The sequence below is a fragment of the Dryobates pubescens genome, chromosome 1 (assembly GCF_014839835.1).
Source record: "Dryobates pubescens isolate bDryPub1 chromosome 1, bDryPub1.pri, whole genome shotgun sequence".
NCBI classification, from domain to species: domain Eukaryota; kingdom Metazoa; phylum Chordata; class Aves; order Piciformes; family Picidae; genus Dryobates; species Dryobates pubescens.
Genome location: NC_071612.1, coordinates 19,011,842 through 19,024,081, shown reverse-complemented (window position 1 = coordinate 19,024,081; position 12,240 = coordinate 19,011,842). Strand labels below are relative to the sequence as shown.

At 47.5% G+C, this 12,240-nt stretch overlaps 1 protein-coding gene across 6 annotated transcripts in view; it reads left to right on the top strand.

Annotated features, from left to right (window-relative positions):
- Positions 1-12,240, top strand: part of FGD3 (FYVE, RhoGEF and PH domain containing 3) — a 123,530-nt gene that overhangs the window by 99,454 nt on the left and 11,836 nt on the right. For all 6 annotated transcript variants that reach the window (XR_008462273.1, XR_008462272.1, XR_008462271.1 and 3 more), the window contains exons 15-16: positions 2,681-2,743; positions 10,690-10,812. Coding sequence is in view for 3 of the 6 variants with exons in the window: in XM_054162154.1 (XP_054018129.1) it covers positions 2,681-2,743; positions 10,690-10,812 (186 nt within the window). In the remaining 3 variants the exon portion in view is untranslated. The remainder of the gene's footprint in view (positions 1-2,680; positions 2,744-10,689; positions 10,813-12,240) is intronic.

Below are 12,240 nucleotides of genomic sequence, written 5' to 3'. Positions count from 1 at the left end.
AAGGCTGGCAATAGAAAGTGCTTCAAAGAGCTCAGCTGTGTGGAAGTGGCATCCCTTAGATCTGAGACCTGGGGCTGCTTTTGGCTAAATCATGACTTTTAGACCCTATTATATCATCATTTCCTACCCCCATTTCTGTTCCTCCCCCTAGCTCTGGGGTGGTTCTGACAAGTGTGTGGATATCTGTCTTCCTCCATACCAGATCTCACACACTGACTGGTGATGGTCACATCAAGGGGAGAAACACTTTTTGAAATCCTTCCCAGATAGAGCAGGGAGTGTCTGGATTTGGGCACATTATTGCAAATAAGGATCAAAAGGACACAGGGACTGTAACAGGCAACTAGAGGAAATTTGGTCCCTCAGCTTGCTGGGGGTCTTCTGAATATCTCCTTCAGACCCCAATTCCTCTCTGTATTTTTAATTTCATTTCCCAGGTCCTGTGTCACAGCACACAGATCTCCTTTTACTAGGCAGAGGGATTGGAGAGCAGCCAGGTAGAGAGGGACCTGGGGGTACTGGTCAATGGAAGGCTGAACATGAGCCTGCAGTGTGCCCAGGCAGCCAAGAGGGCCAATGGCATCCTGGCCTGCATCAAGAACAGTGTGGCCAGCAGGAGCAGGGAGGTCATTCTGCCCCTGTACTCAGCACTGATGTAATGGTTGGGGCAGACCCCCTCCCCACCACAGGCAGAAATAACGACTCAGACAAACTGATTGCAAAAGTAGTGGAGAGTTTAAATAGAGAACAGTGAGTGTGCACAAAAGGAAACATGGTGACAAGAAAGAAACCAAAGTAAACCCAGAAAGACTCCAAACCCCACCTGAGGGTGCATCCAAAACCCCCAGGGCTCCCTCTCCCCCTCCCTCTGCTGGGCTAGTCTCAGCTGGCCAGGTCTGAGCCTGCCCATCCCCCTGTGGCCTTGGGCCCCATCAGGCCCATGGCCGGGAGATCTCTCCCCCAGTTACCAAGTCTCGGAGAGGGAAGGAAAGAGGAAGTGCCAGACCCCACCGCAAAATTTATAGTGGAGCAAGGGATTATGGTAGAAATACCTAATTTCCTGTGTCCACCCACGGGGATGGACTTCTGGACACAGGAAACACCCCTGTAGCAGAGGGCACCCAGCCCAAACTACAACAACTGGTTAGGCCGCACCTCGAGTCCTGTGTCCAGTTCTGGGCCCCTCAGTTTAGGAAGGAGGTTGACTTGCTGGAACGAGTCCAGAGAAGGGCAACAAAGCTGGGGAAGGGTTTGGAACACAGCCCTGTGAGGAGAGACTGAGGGAGCTGGGGTTGCTTAGCCTGGAGAAGAGAAGACTCAGGGGTGACCTTCTTGCTCTCTACAACTACCTGAAGGGAGGTTGTAGACAGGCAGAGGTTGGTCTCTTCTCCTAGGCAGCCAGTACCAGAACAAGAGGACACAGTCTCAGACTGCACCAGGGGAGGTTTAGGTTGGATGTTGGGAAGAAGTTCTACACAGAGAGAGTGATTGCCCATTGGAATGGGCTGCCTGGGGAGGTGGTGGAATCACCATCATTGGAGGTGTTCAGGAGGAGACTTGATGGGGTGCTTGGTGCCATGGGTTAGTTGTTTGGGTGGTGTTGGATTGGTTGATGGGTTGGATAGGATGATCTTGAAGGTCTCTTCCACCCTGGTGTATTCTATGTATTCTAAGTACCTGGGTCAATTAGGATTTCCCCTTTCCACAGGACTGGGGAAGAGGTGTTGTGAAGACTTCAGGCTTGCTGGGTTCTTGCAGAGGCAGAAGTAGTTGACTGGAGTTGAAGTTGTATTCCTCTGCTGAAATTGCATTCCCTGAGGAAGTGAGTGGGAGTGGGGCAGTCCTAGCCCCAGGGGATGCGTTTCCTCCTTTGCTGTTCTCCTCAGTCAGTTGATTGCATCAGTACACAAATAGATACAAGCAGGTAGCTGAATGAATAGCTCTTCGATTTGGCTGCTCACTCAGAGCTGCAGTGGAGGTTGTTTCTAACAACAGAGGTTAAACCTTTTTGCTTTCAAGTGGAATGGAGCTAGAGTGCCAAAATGCACTGGAGATTTGGATAACCTTGAAATATGAGATGGTGTCTGCTCCACCAAGAGAGAATCATCTGTCAGAGTAACAGGAGACATGAACACACTTGGAGAGCCTGCTGTAAGCTAGCAAGCTGCCTGTGAGCTAGTGATGGCTGAGATGGTTTTCCTTTTAGGACACAGCCTGGGATTTTGGTGGAGATAAGCTTGTTAGTTACTCTCTGTATGTACTGAGTGCATAGAGATGTGCTGAATGTGTTGAATAGATAGATGGAGATGCCAGTTTGCATTGACTGATGTACTGCAGTTCAGAGGAACTGAGCTGAGTACTGTTTGAATGGAGTAACTACCACTTGCTCCTCAGAACCCACTGGCTGTACTTGCTCCAGCACAGTGCTGTCATTCCAAACCTGGCCATTTGCTTCCTGCAGTGCTGCTGGGAACCTTGCAGCAAAACACAGCCTCATCTCTAAAGTCACCACTGCAGAGCCCAGCCAGCATTTGAGGGTGTCTTGTACATGTGCATTTAAAGTGCATTCACAAGCAAATAGTTGAGGGACTAAAAGTAAATGTTTCCTTCTGCAGTGTTTGATCTGTTTTAAGAAGAATGTCCATGCTCACACGGGTCTGTGTCATTCTGTTTCCCTCAGATAGCAAGCACCAGCTCGGTGGAATCAATGCCAGGAGCAGATGGTGCTGGTGCATTCGGAGGGGTAAGTAATTTGGAGCTAATAGGAAGGCAGGAGGGAAGAGGGGGAGGGGACAGGTTGCATTTCTTTTGTATCAGAAAGTGTTCAGTTTGTGGCTTTGTCTTCTGCTGGCTGTTGCTGCAACTGTTTTGTCCTTAAATTCTTGGCTAAGTTATACCCACAGCTGCTTGCAGAGTTTGCACCATCAGTGAACTTGAATTATCCTGTTCCAGATACATGCTGAAGGTGTGTGTGGGGATGGTTGTGAGGCCCCTAGCTGGAGGGAAGCTGATTGCTACATCTCAGAATCACAGAATTAACCAGGTTGGAAAAGACCTTCAAGATCATCAAGTCCAACCTATCATCCAATACCACCTAATCAACTAAACCATGGCACTAAGTGCCTCATCCAGTCTTATTTTAAAAACCTCCAGGGACAGTGACTCCACCACCTCCCTGGGCAGCCCATTCCAATGGACAATCACTCTTTCTGTGAAGAACTTCTTCCTACACCCAGCCTAAACTGCAACATTGTTTTAGAATCATAGAATTGTTGGGGTTGGAAGGGACCTCAAGGATCATCCAGTTCCAACCCCTCTGCCATGAGCAGGGACACCTCTCACTAGGTCAGGTTGCCCAGAGCCACATCCAGCCTGCCCTTAAAAAATTCCAGGAATGGGACTTCTACAACCTTCCTGGGCAACCTGTTCCAGTGTCTCACCACTCTCATAGTGAAGAATTTCTTCCTAACATCCAATCTGAATCCACATGTTTCTATTTTTTGTTCCATTCCCCCTAGTCCTATCATTACCTGACACCCTAGAAGTCCCTCACCTGGCACATCTTTCTCATTTTCCCCTCAAATCCCAGAGCACCTGGGCTCTGTTTGAGTCTCCTCCCACCCCAGGTGTGGCCACTTGGTCCTCCCCACCCACTGCCCTTTTTAATCCCCACCAGGAAAGGCAGAAGCCCCAAGCTGAGCCCATCTGGGCTGAGGGATCCTCCTCTCATCACTGGTGAGTCCTCATGGTGCACACTGGGTGATGGTGGTGGTGACAACAAAGGCCGGGGGGCCTGGTGGCCCCCCGGTTGTTAGGGACAAGACAGATTGCTATTCCAATATCATCCATGGGTGCTGGCTGGGCTTCCTTAGTGGGGCTGAGCTCCTCTGTGTGGTATCTTGGCTGGTGGGGGTCTTGCCCCCCAGCTATGGGATGGGTGCAAAAATGGTGGTGGTGGAGCAGAAGCTGTTTAGAATGCAGAATCTCTGGGAAAGGGACATTGTGACAAGTGAATCACACCCTTCATACAGAAAGAGAGAGTTAACTAGGTTGGAAAAGACCTTTGAAATCATCAAGTCCAACTTATCATCCAGCACTATCTAATCAACTAAACTAAGGCACTAAGTGCCTCATCCAGTCTCTTTTTAAACACTTCCAGTGATGATGACTCCACCACCCCCCTGGGCATCTCTAGCATCAGGGAGGTGTTTTGTGGTTTTGGTATGTTTGTTTGAGTTCTGGTGAGAAGCTACACTGTGAATACCTGGGGAAAGAGGGAAAAGAGAGACAAGGAAACCTAGCTGGTCAATACCGTCACACTCCAGACTTCATCTCCAGCACCAAGCTTTGATGAACGCTGTTTCTGTAGCATGCTCTTTGTGTCTCTGTCAATAGCGAGGAGGAGATGATAGTGCTGGGTGCATCTTTGGCCTGTAAGTGATTGGTTGCTGAAAAACGAGATGGATTTGTGTGGGTTTGCCCTATACAATGTCTGTAACTGCTGCTGAGTCAAACCAGAGCTTCTCTACAGCTCCCTGAAAGAAGGTTGTGGAGAGGTTGGTGCTAGTCATCAGTGATAGAACAAGAGGGAATAGCCCCAAGCTGCAGCTGGGCAGGGTGAGACTGGACAGTAGGAAGCATTTTTTCCAAGCATTATTGGTCAGGCTGCCCAGGGAAGTGGTAGAGTCACCAACCCTGGCTGTGTTTAAAGGTTGTTTGGATGTGGTGCTTAAGGATATGGTTTAGGGGTGATCCTTGTAGAGTAGGGTCAGTGGTTGGACTTGGTGATCCTGAGGGTCTCTTCCAACCTGAATGTTTCTGTGATTCTGAGTTCTTAGTGAGGTCTATTTTGTAGCATTCTTATCTTTACCTTCTAAAATGGATTCTGAGAGTAACAGATTTTCATGAAATGCCTTCAGGTCAGCTGAAAAAAAAGGCCAACAAGAGGAAATAACCACCAAAAAAATCCCTGGTCTGCTGAGCTATGGGATGTTGTGTATTAGCATGACCTTTAGTAGCAAAGGGGTGTTCTAGTAAGCTTGTAACTTCCTGCTAGATTTTCCCAGCGTATCCCTGAGCAGTGGCAGCAACCTGAGCTGTACAAGCAAGAGTTTATTACGCCCAAGTGTTTGCAGTGAGTGTGCTCCTTGCTGTTTATTATTTGTTCACTGATTTGTAGTCAGCTTTGCAATTGGTGCCCCTGATCCTTTAGCTCTAATTGCCAGAGTGAGCTAGCCCCTTAGCAAAAAAGCTGTTTGATACAGGATTTAAAACCAAGCACATGGAAACTTCTGCTGGCCTTGTTTCACAGAGAAATGTATGTTGAAAATGTAGCTATATACATCTATGCAGCAGGTTTGAAGTAGCTGTCAGTGATTTGCATGGCACACAAGTCCTGAACACAGTTCCTAAAGTTGTTTGTTGGAAGAAAAATTTAATCTCTTGAGACAGAAATAGAAATGGGATTGATCAAAACCACAAAGGTGAAATTCCCCAGAATTGCCTAGTTCTGGGATCTTGTCCTGCTGCGAGCGGCGAAGGGCAGCACGGGCAGGGAGTTCAGAGGTTAGCTCAGCAGCTCTTGATTCTGTGGTGTAACTTTGCTTCAGGAACAGCTCTGTGAGTGCACCAGCAAGTGGGTTAGTGCTTAACAGCTTCCACATGCAAACCACTTGGTGGTAGTGGTGGTCAGCAAACCAACATCTTCCTGTGCTGGTTCTGAGTCTCTTGAAGAGTCTTCTGGGCCTTCTTCAGCGTTACTTGGTAGCAAAAGTGAAAGGCTATGAAAAGCTACTGCAGGAAGGATCATCTGCTGGCTGCTCTAAGAGAAGGGTTTCCTGAGCCCAGTGGTTTTCTAGCTGTTCCTCTCAGCCCTTGGGGATTTTTTTTGTTGCCTTTCAGAAGCAGGTGGAGTCTCCAGTGGTTCACTGTGATTTCTGCCTTTCCAAGCAGGCAGGCCAAAGGCCTTCACCGTGCAGTCACTTAGCTCTGTACATCAGTTGTACCTTTCATTGGGGTATATGCTCTTTTTCCACCAAAATCCTAAAGCTGGAGGAAACTATCAAGGGTTAGAGAGTTGTGTGCAGCTGTAGAGTAAAAGCAAATGAGTTGTCCAAACAGTCCAGTCCTGTAGATCCTGGTTATGAACTGAATTTATGCAATTTCTTTCTCCTGTCAGGCTTGCCAGCTGCAAAGCTGAGCTGTACACCAGGGGGAAAAAAAAGGAAAAGAAAGAAATGAGAAATAGGACAACTGTTCAAGTGCATTTGTAACAAGGTCTTCCAGCTGGAGCTGGGGCAGCTTGGTATTAGCCTCCCTCTTAGCATACATAAATACAGGTGAATAATGCTGCTTGTTTCATAAAAGGCATAGTTGCAGTGTAGCAGTCACTTTTATGTGTACTAGGCAGGGTTTGTGAGTTATGATGCAGCTTCTTGTTTTCTGCAACAAGCTCTCTGAGTGCTGTGTAAAGCATAGCAAGGGCAGTTTTTTAGCCCCCGTGCAGCAGGCTCATGGTTTTCACAGGAATGGAGAGCAAAGAGCTCCTTCAGTCTTTCACAGTGTCAGCACTTAAGTAGCAACACTGTAATTGCTTGTTGGAATTTGCCAAGTCATAAAGAAAATGCATTTTCATCCTTGTTATCTTTTCTTACAACTCTTACAATGAGGAATACCATGAACCATTGCAGGTATTCATCAAACACTTGAAGACCCCTTCAGACAGGGCCCTTTTGATTGATAAAGCTAGTATTAAGTGCTTGTTGTCCACTAGAGCACAGGTTTATGGTCTGACATAAAAGCTCATCTGTAGCTGTCACAGAAACACTCAGGTTGGAAGAGACCCTCAGGATCACCAGCGCCAAATATTAACCCTACTCTGCAAGGGTCAGCCCTAAACCACAGCCCCAAGCACCACATCCAAACCACTTATAAACACAGTCAGGGTTGGTGACTCCACCACCTCCCTGGGCAGTCTGTGCCAGTGACTGATCAATCCTGATGGGAAAAAATTCTCCCTGCTGTCCAGTCTAACCCTGCCCTGCTGCAGCTTGAGGCCATTCCCTCTTGTTCCATCACTAATGTGGTGCCCCAGGTGCAGGACCTGGCGCTTGGCCTTGTTGGAGCTCATCCTGGTAATGCTGGCCATGGATCCAATCTCTCCAAGTCCCTCTGCAGAGCCTCCCTCCCCTCCTGCAGATCAACACTGCCACCTGACTTGGTGCCATCTAAGAACTTAGTGCTGATCCACTCTGTGTCCTTATCAAGATCAGCAAAGCAACAAAGATGTTAAACAGAAGTGGTCTCCACACTGAGCCCTGAGGAACACCACTGGTGACCCCAGCTGGATTTAACTCCTTTGACCACCACGCTTTGGGCCTATCCAGCCAGTGCTGTATGCAGCAGAGCATTGCTCAGCCAAGCCATGAGCAGCCAGAATAAATCTTGCTTGCTACAATGCCCTCTCTGCTTGCTTTCTATTGTCAATACATGACTCATGGACTTCTGACAGTGGACAGCGTCCAGACTGTTTCACACCAAGGAGGAAGTAAATGCAAGATCCATTAGAGGACGTATTCAACTTGAGCCTCATCTGTGTTGCTGCAAAATGCCTCTGGGTGATGCTGGAAATTGCTCTTGGAGTAGAAATCAAATTAACCAGTTTCAGCATGCAGCAGTCCCCTTCAAGTGCTGGTAGAGGAACACCAGCACTTTTGCCCTCAGATGTGTGGGTATCACTTCAAAGCCAAAGCTCATTTTGTTTAGCATTCCTCCATACTGTCTTTCAGCTCTCAAGGCTATGTGGTGCTTTCATTTATGCTCTTGCTGTTCCAGTGGCACTAGGAATTGGTATTAGCACGAGTGAAAAGGTTTGTTATGCTATAAGCAAACTTTAACTATTAGAGAAAAGAAAAAAAGTAAAAACAAAAGGTTGACTAACTCAGGAATGCTTTGCTCTGACAACTTGAGGGGAATCCATCCCTGGCCAGTGGAAGGAAAATCACTCTTCTCAAAAATTAAATGGCATTAGCATGAAAATCAGGGTGAGAAATGCCTGGCATTAGCCAATGCATATGATATGAATAAATAAGTGACTCTGTAGATTGCTGCTAATCAGTAAAAGCTGTTTTGAATTGCCTCAATTATGTTCCTTTCTTGGAGGGGTCTAACAGAGTCTGAAAGGAACATTTTTGCCAGTGATTCACCCAAGACATTATTCAGTTGGTGTAGTTCAATGGCAGACTGGTTACATCTGGATTCTCACAAGCCAAGTGCAATGCAGCACTCAGCTGATGTGTGTGAGAGGGCTTCGATCCACGGGTATGGACCACAGCCAGCACCCACAGACGTGGGGACACCCGTCCTGTGACCCTGCTTCACCCAGCAGCCCTGCAGACCTCCTCTGGACTTGCATGGGAGTTGGAAACATTATTGCAGAAGTAGCCAAGATAATGAAATTGAAAGATCCCAGCTAATTAGAAGTAATTAGTTGTGGGTGTGTTGTGTAATGCAGGGTGGGTCCAATAGCTCTGCCAAAGGACAATGTGCACTTCCCCTGCAGCCAGGGAACGGCAGGGGAAGGACTTGGAGCTCAGAGAAGGGAGAGTGCTGTCAGTTTACAAAATCTGGTGTGATATGTTTTAATAAATTGACCTGAAAACCTGTATTAGAGACTTCTGGATCTTAGTCATAAGCACTAATGTGAGACCTCAGGGCGAATGTCAGGATTTCCCTGGTGCCGGTGACACCTGCCTGGTGACCCGTGGGCAGCCTCTGCTAATGGTAGGTGCTGCTGCCTTTCCTCCCACCCCCACACACCCACATCCTGGTGTTAAATAAAGGCTCTTTCAAGTGGACTTAAGCTCTGACTTAGTAGGCAGGAGTGGTATAAAGAGAAGGGGAGGTTGTCAGGGAATCCAGAGGCTCTGTAACCTGCAGTGAGCCTGAGCTTCACTTGGTTTGTTTTCTGAAGAATTGTAAAGTACTTCTGCTCTTTGGACTTGGAGGAAAGGTTTCTAAATGAAACCTTAGTTTGTTAAATGAAATTGAGAGAGTTATCAGAACTCTTCTCATGAAAGAGGAACACAATGCAGCCGCTTCCATGAGCCCTGAATCTCCATGCAGATGCTGCTTGGCTGTGGGTGCCCCAGGCTTGCCCCTGTGGAGCTGCTATTCCCTGGCACGTAGCCACCCTCACTGGGAGGGAGGAACAGTATTTCTTTAAAAAGAAAACAAAGCAGAGGGTTTACCTGAAGCCTTGTGTCAGGCTTTGTGTTCTGCATATCTGTCTTGTTGATCAGATAGTTGTACCCTTTGGTTTACTGAGTGACTTTAGGTGGCAGCTTGAGCGCTTGGCTATCTCGACAGCTGATAGAAAGCATCTCTTGCCAAGGGCAGTTGGTAGCAGGTGTCTGAGGTGTCTCCATTTTCCTGAGAAGCTTGGGCTAGGAGGGAGCCTAAGGAAACTCCTAAATTAAGCATTTGAAATTGGATGGTGCAAAAATCCTCTGCCAGCACTGTTCAATTCTTCAGTCAAGCTGTTTTACCCCAAATTTTCACATTTACTGTCCCTGAACCGAAGAGTTTACACCACACTCCCAAAGTCACCAACATTAAGCAGGTCCCATTGCAGCAGAGGTGAGTGCCAGAGGAATGAAGCCCATGTTGCCAATTCACAGAATCACAGAAATGTTCAGCTTGGAAGAGACCCTCAGGATCACCAACTCCAACCATTAACCCTACTCTACAAGGGTCACCCCTAACCCATAGCCCCAAGCACCACATCCAAACCACCTTTAAACACAGCCAGGGGTGGTGACTCCACCACCTCCCTGGGTAGCCTCTGCCAGTGCCTGACCAATCCTCCTGGGAAAAATGTTTCCTACTGTCCAGTCTAACCCTGCCCTGCTGCATCTTGAGGCCATTCCCTCTTGTTCTATCACTAATTACCTGTGAGAAGAGACCAGCAGCAACCTCTCCACAACCTCCTTTCAGGGAGCTGTAGACAGCCAGGAGGTCTCCCCTCAGCCTCCTCTGTTTCACACTAACCATCCCCAGCTCCTTCAGTCACTCCTCGCCAGGTTTATTCTCCAGGCCCTTCCCAGATTCCTTGCGCTCCTCTGCCCTGGCTCCAGCACCTCCACAGCTCTCTTGGACTGAGGAGCCCAGAACTGAACATAGCACTCAAGGTGTGGCCTCCCCAGAGCTGAATGCCAGGGGACAATCCCTGCCCTGCTCCTGCTGGACACAGCATTGCTGATCTCAGCCAGGATGCCTTTGGCTTTCTTGGCCACCTGGGCACACTGCTGCCTCCTGTTCAGCTGCTTGTCCATGAGCACCCCAGGTCCCTTTCTGCCAGCACTTGTCAGCCACACTGCCCCAAGCCAAGTTCTTTTCCTCCTTCCCAACAGTGAGATGAGGTCACTGAGTGGCAGTAAGGGCAGAAGTAGGCAGAGAGGGACTTGAGTAATTTGCTTTAGCAATCCAAGTCTACAGAATGCCCCCCCAGAAACACCCCATGGCTGAATCACTGTCCAGCTGTGGGCTGTCAGCAGAGCTGATGTGAATTCTGCTCTACAGTGGTGTGAAGCCCCAGGAGGATCTTTGTCAACAGAACTCTGTGAAGTATTTTGTTGTCTTTTCTATTTTAATTTGAAAAAAGAAATCACACAATTGTGCTTTTCTTTTCAGAGTGACTCCTGCAGGAAGTCTTCCAAGTCCAAGCGTGAGAAGGAGAAGCAGGCCTGCAAGAGCTGCAGCGAGAGCTTCAACTCCATCACCAAGAGGCGGCACCACTGTAAGCAGTGCGGGGCAGTAAGTATCACAGCCCATGCAGCTCTTTAGGTCCCTCCCCAGAGGATGTTGAGGAGAAGTCTTCATTTTTTCAGTTCAGGAGCTGGCAGATTCATGACAGGTCCTTCCACTTGCTCTACTCTCTGCCCATTGGGGAAAACAGAGCAAGAGGTGCCAGAGGCTTAGTCTGGACTTCGTTAAAGGGGAACACCGTGCCGCAGTGGATGAAAGGAAAGGTGGTGCTTTTCCTGGGCGAGAGTTGTCCCCTCTGTTGTGTTTGCAGGAACAGGATGACCTTCTGACAGCCTTCTTCACACATCCTCTTTCTTGTAGGAACAGCTGAACATACAATATTAAAGACAGATGGGTTGTTCTTTCCCTCAAGCAGAGCTATTAAGAATTCCTTGCCCCAAAGCAGTTTCTTCCTGCTGGAAAAGTTAAAAAAAAAATTATTAAGAATTAGTCCTGGAGATTCAAGGCCAGATGGCTGAAGGCATTTAGCCACCCCCTCCCCAGTGCCACTCCCTGACAGCTTAATTCTCATTTTTTTTTGTCTGAACATCACAACCACAGCCCAGATGAGACAGATTCCTGTAGCAGGACTTGTGTGATAGTTTTAGGCTATGTCTTCAAAATTTTTTCACAGATCTTGAACAGAAAAGTGGTAAAATGTAAATAAATCACTATTGGGTATCAAGAAAGAAAATAATGGTAATCCTAAACAATCCCTTTGGAAAGATGATGGACTTAAACTAGTTGTGCAAACCAATCTGTCTCTCTTTTGGTTGCTTCACTCTGGGAGAGTCTAACCGGCTTCTGCTTGACCTTGCCTGCACTGCTTTGTTGTGACTGGGATTAACAACAACTTCTCTCTGCTCTTTTCTCTCGTCCCTTTGTGTACAGGGAGGGTAAGGAGGGGCCAGGGAGGGAGAAGCTATTAGCTCTCCTGGTTTTTGTCCAGGAGGGGTTCTTGTGCTGTTTATTAACTGTAAATTTTGTAAATCCTGTGTGTTTTGTACCTATTCATTGCATTCCATTGTAGAGTGGAGCTTTGCTTGTAAATACAGCTCCATTTTGCTTCCAACTGAGCTGGTCTGGCAAAATTGAATGTTGGGGGGGAATTTTCAACCCACCACAACTTTGAAACCTGCCTCTTGTGACTTTAGTTGCACCATTCAGTGTTCAGCTAGTACAGAACAAGGTATTTAGATTCATTTTAAGTGGAGATCAGTATTCAGCTGAAGAGAAAATTGAGATATTTGAAGAAACTTCAGTCTCAACAGTTGAGATAATATTGCTGTGAAGGAGACACTTTGGCACTGGAGTTGGGATGTCCTGTCTTCTGGGTTTGCTTTTATTAGTTAATTACTAAAATCATTAAATGTATTTCTGGAGCTTTACCATGTTCCACTGCCAGGCTCAGTATTGTTAAAGACATTAAATGGTAAT